The sequence below is a fragment of the Pocillopora verrucosa genome, chromosome 6 (assembly GCF_036669915.1).
Source record: "Pocillopora verrucosa isolate sample1 chromosome 6, ASM3666991v2, whole genome shotgun sequence".
NCBI lineage: Eukaryota > Metazoa > Cnidaria > Anthozoa > Scleractinia > Pocilloporidae > Pocillopora > Pocillopora verrucosa.
The window spans coordinates 23337978-23346384 of NC_089317.1; the positions used below are offsets into that span (position 1 = coordinate 23337978).

The 8407-nt window shown below is 36.9% G+C and overlaps 1 protein-coding gene across 1 annotated transcript; it reads left to right on the forward strand.

Moving 5' to 3' along the window:
• Window positions 1–39: 39 nt before the first annotated feature.
• LOC131770203 (eukaryotic initiation factor 4A-I-like) lies at window positions 40–7633 on the forward strand. The gene is made up of 12 exons (XM_059085918.2): window positions 40–112; window positions 377–449; window positions 568–647; window positions 767–819; window positions 2917–3056; window positions 3565–3739; window positions 4418–4527; window positions 5584–5727; window positions 6003–6140; window positions 6373–6462; window positions 6567–6646; window positions 7304–7633. Exons 1-12 carry the CDS (start codon window positions 84–86, stop codon window positions 7446–7448), a joined length of 1257 nt encoding a protein of 418 aa, XP_058941901.1. The 5' UTR covers window positions 40–83; the 3' UTR covers window positions 7449–7633.
• The last annotated feature ends 774 nt before the right edge of the window (window positions 7634–8407 follow it).

An 8407-nucleotide genomic window follows, 5' to 3' on the forward strand; every position in this document is an offset into this window, starting at 1 on the left:
TACTATTAGGGTAATTCATTCACCCCCCTATCTGCCGGCTCTTAACAATTTTCTTCCTTTTCCCGCTGCTTATCTCATGCGACATGTCTTACGACTCTTACGCTGATACTAGGTTGGTTTTTCGTTATTCTGTGATGGATTTCTCTTCTCAGCCCTTTCATCTGTTGCAGTATAAGTTCAGGCGCAATTTAGCTGCTATAATTTAAATGAAGAAGCTAGCTTAGGATGCTTAACGATGAGAGGAAATTGCGTCTTCAAATTGTAATTTTTCGCCACCGACCGCCATTTTGAACCACGTGTTTCAGTCGGCTGGTGAGCATTTTTCTTGCGTAACTCTTATGATTCTTCTCTTATGGTGTCTGAAAATTTTTCATAGAAATCCTGACTCCGACCGGGGTCGTGACGAGCAAAATGGTCCACCAGGAATGGAACAGGACGGAGATATCGAGGTTCGTTCAAAGTCTAACATGTGTGAAACAAAGCTGAATTTTTTTGTCTTTCGTGTTTCATGCTTTTGAGTAAATTTTATTGTCAATTTCTTACAGTTCTATTTTTTTTATACTTCAGACTAACTGGAACGAAGTTGTTGACAAATTTGATAACATGGGCCTGAAAGAAAATTTACTCCGAGGCATCTATGCTTACGGGTGAGTGTCTACTTTGCCAACAACTGCTCGATTCAATTCATTATAGACGAATAGATCTTCGTTGAATCAAATCAAGCATTAGCGTAAACCTAACATCAACGACATTTTTACGATTTCAGGTTTGAAAAACCTTCAGCAATTCAACAGAGAGCTATCATACCTTGTTGTAAAGGTTAGTGCCATACGTTCATCCTGATCAAAGCAGTATTTTATGATCAGTTTTAACTGTAATAAATAACTTATGGAGGATCGGGGTTCACTACTGTCCTTTTGTGCTCAGTATTCCTTGGAGTGAAAAAAATTATGATCAACCATCACTTGCACAGTGTTATCTTTTAAAAATTTATCACACTGAATTGTTAGTGGAAACGCTGTGAAAAGAGAAATCCAATGCTTAGGTAAAGGTAAGTCAGTGGATTAATTTGAAAAGCGCAATAGTCTTTCTTTGCATTTTGTCGCTTTGTTGTAGAAATCTGTCTTGTCGCTGAAAATGTTGAGGTTAATTTTTTTCCAAAAGATGTATATTTAACTAGTACATAGGAGCGCACAAGTGCGCGATGTGATTCGTGAGGTAAAATGTTAAGAATTAAATAATGGGCAATTTCAACTTACAGTCAACTGACTGGTGAAAGTTCTCTGAAAATAAGTTTCGTATTTCAGTAAAAAATGAACATCAAGTTTTCAAAAAGACTTTTTGAATTAGTTATTTTGGGGTAAGCCCCAAACTAGATCATTTCTGTAAATCAGCATAGAACACAACTTTCAATTGCTCCTTCTTGATCACGACAGTGACCACTTTTCAGCAAACATACGAATGTATGCAGGAGTGATAAATTGCAACATGTTGAAACTCGGATTCTTCTACATTCTATTCTTGGTAGTCAACATGGTGCAGCATTTGGTTAATGATCAAGACTTTGGGTAGAATGTGTAACATTTTGAAACTTGTCTTCTGTCTATATGAATTTGCAAGTTTAAATGTGTATTGCACTGTGAATTGGGAACATTTTTGTTTAAGGGGGAAAAATTTGGAACATGTTTGTAGTCTAGGTGCAAAGCTGTAAGTCTTAATGTGCAGTGATTGGTAGTATGATCAGGTTTTTGGGTGGATAGCCTAAACAAATTACAGATGTGAAACTGTGAGTATGTGCAGTGTTCCGCAACATTAGCAGTTTCGTGGTGGATTGTATCTAGTTGTAAAGCATATTTTTAGACTGGATGTAAACCTTTTGAATCAAAAATTGGGGTTCAGTGAAATGATTGGATTCTTTGGTGGATTTGTAACATTCTGAAACATGTAATTAGTCTAGATGTGATCCTGCTTGTGGAAATGTGCAGTGTTCAGTATTGATTCCCTGAAACATGTTTAAGTCTAGATCTCATGCAACTGATTTTTCAAGTGAAAGTGAAAACAAACCACCTGTTTTGGAAATTTGAAAGATTGCTTACATTAGGCATAAAACTTTCTGTGGCCTTTGTGGTGGAAATGTTATATTGAAACAATCTCAACATTGCAAAGCAATTAGGCTATTAGTAGAGAGGCTGGAAATTCTAATGGTTATTGCAGCCTTAGTGTTACCTGTGTTGAAGTTTCTTGAATGTGCTCTACAATGAATAAGGCATAGAAATCTGAGTTTTCTTTTCAAAGCAAATTATGGGCTTATCTTTATCAGCTGTTAAATGGCCCTATTTTTCAGTATAGACAGTCATGGGACTCTTGCTTACAAAATAATAGTAGGAATCCTTCAAAGAAAGAACCCTATCCAAATATACAAGATAAGGATTATTTTTAACCAGAATTTGGTGTTTGATCAAGATAACAACTTTTACTGGATAAGTTTGTGTATTCTCATTACCTGTTTGCTAGATTGCAAGATAGTGTCTAGAAATTATAGGAAGAAGCTTCATGTTAGTTACTTCTGGGAGTAAAAGGGTTAAAAGCAAATTTTCCTTTGATGAAGTGTAGTTTAGTGCTCGTATGAAGCATGAGAAATACTTACAATGCACTAATAAAGAGTCATCAAAACACAAAGGAGTGTCACTTTTTATCAGAGGGTTACCAAAACATTAAGGGGTGTCACTTTTTGCCTATTTTAAATCTGGGCCACCGTTGGCTTTCTCTCATCTTGAGGCTAACAAAGGAAGAGTATTGAGGGGGGGCGTTGGTCTTGAGACTTCTCATGAAAGATAAAGTGTACCTTGTTTGTGCATCAGTTAGCTTGCAGAGATAATGTATTCATGGGTTGCATATTGATGTCTTGTTTTCTAGGACTTGATGTTATTGCACAAGCCCAGTCTGGTACTGGAAAAACAGCCACATTCTCCATTTCAATCTTGCAGCAGATTGATGTGTCTTTACTGGAATGTCAGGCTCTTGTGTTGGCACCAACCAGGGAGTTAGCACAGCAGGTATAAAATCAAATCACTGTTACATGATTGTTTATGGTTTTGTGGTTGGGGAAGCACTTTCCTTTTGTAAGAAATTGTTGAAGGGAATGTCACAAACTAAACTTTACATGGAGGTGGTAATATTGTGTCTGTTTTGTTTTTGTTTGTTTTTTAAATTTCAAAATTAGGAACTGACTTTTGCAAATGATCTCTCAAAGGTTCTCTTCATTCAACAGAACAATAAAAGTGAACAGCAATTATTCTTGCCTGTTTTTTTAATTGAAGTTATGATTTTTTTTCATGTGTCACTTCAGAAGTTATGTTGTGTTTCTTTTGTACCAACCATAGCTCTCTGCAGCTTGTTTTGGGTATTAAGACATTCATAAACTTCTCCAGATTTAACAGGAAGTTTCTTTTAGGGACATAAAATTCGAGGAACATTTATTTTTTTTCTTTTAGTTGCTGATACAATTGTTGATAAATCAACCCAGCAACAGTAATTTCAGTAATTCATTCATTGTGTTTACAGATTCAAAAGGTTGTAGTTGCCCTTGGTGATTACATGGATGCCAGATGCCATGCCTGTATTGGTGGAACCAGTGTCCATGAAGACATTGTGGCTTTAAAAGATAAAAGCAAAGGTGTGCACTCTGTTGTTGGAACTCCTGGCAGAGTGTTTGACTTGATCAACAGAAGTCACCTGAGTAAGTCCTAAATTGCTAGCATCAAAACTTGGTACCTTTATTCAAATTAGCTGACATTTAGATGGACAATAAATACATGTATTTCTAACCTTATGATTTGAGAAAGTAACTTAAACTAGTACAAACTTTGTTTTGGGCCAAATAACCAAAAAAAATGTCCTTGTTATGTGCAAGACTAGTATCTCATTTATGAGAGTAGAGCTTGGTCCTTTTCACAGTCTCTTTGGGAAGTAAAGTTTTGTTCAGAGGAAGATGTTTTTTTGTCTTGTTACTCGACAGAAAAAAAACATCTCTCTCTATTTCTTTACCAAGCTCAAAACTTACCATCTCTCTTATTCTATTTACAAAACATGACATTAGCAACATTGCTGATCCTAGCAGTACTCAGTACATATACCATATTTGAACCTCATCATGGACCTTGTTCACCATAGAGTCTCTGTGGCTCAGTGGTAGAACATCAGAGTGCAGGATCTGATGGTCTGAGGTTCAATTCCTTATAGGGGCTCAGAATTTTTTCTTTGTCCCATGTTTGTATAAGATGAAAAAAACATCCTTCTCTGTTGCTTTACCAAGCTCAAAAACTTACCATCTTTTTTTATTCTATTTACAAATCTTTTTTTTTCGGTTGGACTTTGAATAATTTGTTGTGATAGAGCAACTTTTTTTTTTTTTCAGATACAGACAAAATCAAAATATTTGTCTTAGATGAGGCTGATGAAATGTTGTCAAGAGGATTTAAAGATCAGATATATGATATTTTTAGGAAATTGCCCACTAGTGTGCAGGTATGATAAATGAAAAAAAGTGTCAACATTTGGTCACCTATCTGTAACCATTTCCCTCCACCTTGCTACTTGCTGAATTTGATCTTGGTTGCCCCTAGTTCAACTGTGTGGCTGTGCTTTACATATATCTGACTGGTCTGCTTCCTGCTAGCTGAGAGTTTTTAAAAACTCTGTTAATTCATTGGTATTGGCCCAGAAAAGCCCCATTGGGGGAATGGTCATTTAACCCTTAAACCAGTAAGAGTGACCTCCATTTATTTTTTCCCTGCAATATTGCCTTTGAATCAAACTTTAAAGAAACAATAATAAAAGAAATGATCACCAACAAGTTTGAGTATTCTTATCATCTGTTTGCTGGATAATGTATGCAGGGCGTGAAATTAACTTTTTTTTCCGATAGCCACTTGGCTCCTAAATTCTTTAAAGTGGTAGCCAATTCAAAAAAAGTTGGTCGCCATTTTCAAAGACAAACAAAATCAATCTTTACGCTGTCAGCGTTCTAGATAGACCCTCCAAAATTAAGTTAGGGAAAATATCTTTAACGTGCTACAAAGTTGACACTAGGATGGATGATATACAACGTTCAGGCTCATCAAAATCTAAGATGGCGTCTAGTTATCGATCGAGATGCATGTGCTACGTTTTGGAAACAAACTTAAAGACGAAGTTTGCCGCGGATTTATCTTTGCAAATCTTTTTAATTCACTATATCTCTTGGTAAGGTTATGATGAAATGTTCTAGTCGCCAATTTGGCGACTAACTTTCAGGATTTGGTCGCCAAAGTGAAAAATTTAGGTGCATTGGCGCCTGTATTAGGCGCAATTTCACGCCCAGGTATGGATATCATAGGGAGAAGTTACATGTTAATCACCTCTGGGATTCAAAGGGTTAAGTATACATACATATATGTATCAGACACTGTGTCACATTACTGAAGAATTCTATCAACATTATGTACCTTCTTACCTTTGTCCGTGATATCTGAAAGCTAATTGGAGAGGGGGGTTTTTACTTTCTGTCCAAAACTTAAACTTTGTTCTGATTATGCTTTTCAGGTTATTTTGCTATCAGCAACAATGCCCAGAGATGTGTTGGATGTGACTTGTAAATTCATGCGTGATCCAATCAGAATCTTAGTGAAGAAAGAAGAGTTGACCCTTGAAGGTATCAAGCAGTTTTTTGTCCTGGTGGAAAAAGAAGTAAGTTGTCACTGTCTTGGTGTATTGCACAATTGGGAATTCCCTACACCTGCACCCAAGAAATTGTTTTGGTAGCACTACCTTTTGGTTGTTTTGTGTTTGCATTGCTTTGTTGCTAGGTCATTTTGAGTGGAAGAAATAAATTGTAAAAATGAAAAGTGCATTGTCTTGTTTGCAAGCACCACTTGTCTTTGTTTTTTCTTGCATTGTATTTTTTTTTTCCAGATTCTGTCTTTTTTCCTCTAATTGTTTCTTTCTTTACTGTTCTTTATTAGGAGTGGAAGCTTGAAACACTTTGTGACTTGTATGAGACACTGACAATCACCCAGGCTGTGATTTTCCTCAACACAAGAAGGAAAGTTGATTGGCTGCAACAGAGGATGAGTGAGAAGGATTTTACTGTCTCCTCTATGGTATGTCCTTGGTAATCACTGGGCTTTGTGTTTTGCTCCTTTAGGGTAACAGGTAATTGCATAGTGCTCCTCTGCAGCACAATGATGTGGTGAAGAAAGAGCAGTTGTAGCTTCAGGAAACAGTTTAAGCTGAGCTTTGGTGGTCTGAGCCATTTTATTTGTGTAAAGATTTCCACATTGACCTAGTGTCATGCCAATTCTGTTAATAAATTTCTCATGTGTTTGTGTTTAGCATGGTGACATGGACCAGAAGGAGAGAGATGTGATCATGAAGGAGTTCCGTTCTGGTTCTAGTCGAGTGCTTATCACCACAGACTTGTTGGTAAGTACTTACTGATATTGTTTTAAATGAGAATAAAATTTTTTTTCCAAGATTTCACCAGATTCAAGTGCTAATGAAGTGATGTAATTTCATTCTTATCTCAGGCACGCGGTATTGATGTACAGCAAGTCTCATTGGTTATCAACTATGACTTGCCTGGAAACCGTGAGAACTATATTCATAGGTGGGTTACTTTTAGCATAATAATTGAATTTTTTTGCATTTTTGATTGGTTTGTTAGCTTTGACATGGTGAGTGTTTATGTGAACACCTCTGAACTACTTGACACCTGAAGTTGGTTTTATTAAAAGGGACCATATTGTAGTCTGTTATCCATAGATATCCCACCTACATTTTTCAAGTTTGGACTTTGCAATCTATGATAATCCCCTATATCTTTGAGCAACTTGTCTGTGGGGTCAAAGTTGCCTCTTGATTTTGGTGTCCAAACTCGCCTTGAAGATAATTGTTGTATTGTAGGAACTTTTGATACGAAACAAAAGAGAAAAATGTACCTTGAAATGTTCTCTGTCCCCTTACGAGACATGTTTTTTGGCATATTGGATATTTCTCCTGGCAGAGTCCATGAAGCTCTCACAAAAAGAAGTAGTCTTTTGACACACACAGACCAAGCAAGGGTCTGTGTGACGTTGTTGTCTTAACATATGTTAGTGTGTAACTAAACCCTAAGCGGAAAAACGGCCACCTCAAATGCCTTTTCCATCATTGGGCTCACCTCTCAATAGATATATTTTTTCTATCAACGTTTTACTGCATTTCTCACCTTAGCAATCAGAATTCAAATGAAGTTATCTAGTTTTATTACACAATTCTCTTTCAGGATTGGTCGTGGCGGCCGTTTTGGTCGTAAAGGCGTCGCCATCAACTTTGTGACCAATGAAGATATTCGTACATTACGCGATATTGAAACATTCTACAACACACAGATTGAAGAAATGCCAATGAATGTGGCCGATCTTATCTGAGATGCCCAGTCGTCATTTAATGCAACTAACAAATTGAATAACAGCGCTTTGCTCAAACAAAAGAAGGAAAAAAATCGCAAAAGTCTCAAACCAAAAAAAGTAATGATCACCATATCGTACTGACCAGAAAGGTGCGAAACCTCCGGATATGTCATATTAAATAAAACTTATTGGTTTTCAACGAATTTTGAAAAAATATATTATTTTTTGTTTGTTTATCCGTGCGTTTGTGTGCAACTTGATAGAATGCAGATGCCGAATCCAACACGCTTATGCTAGTTTTGGATTAAAATAGAAAAAAGAGAAAAACTTGTATTTAATTTTTAGACTTGTGGGGTTTGACATCTGCTGTATTTGCTGTCTCTGCCTGTATGGTGTATCAGCTTTGTATGGTTACCTAAATTGGTTCTTACATTTTATGTATAAGGAACAGAATGCAGGATATGCACATATGGTGCTCTTGTTCCTTCCTGGTCAATAAATGTTCCTAAGTTCAGGTAATTTTTTGGTGATTTTTGTTTACCACGTTCTTCCGGTTTTGAGACTAATTATCTAAGATTTGAGCTGGTAAATGGTTGCCACATGACTAACCTGTCGTCAAGTTGCTGAGCGCTCAGTAAACCTATCTGAGACTATTAAACTACTTATTTTATGTAACAGCCCCCTACCCTCTCTCCCTTAATACAGATCTAGTTCGGTTTGGGAGTTGAAAATTCTCCCTTATTTTCAACAGGACATTGGCACGCGCGATGCCTGGTCATTGTCACGAATCACCTCAACTCAGCCATTCTTGTCGAGGGGTTTAAATATTCGAGAACGGGAGTCGTGAAGTCATGTCAGAGTTTGTTAGAGTTTGGCGAGTTATGTCATTTCGAAACAATAGTTATAAGTGATAGGCGAACAGTGCTCCATCTTTCTAGAGATTTGCCATGAATCCCGAGGGAGCCCCAGCCGGGACT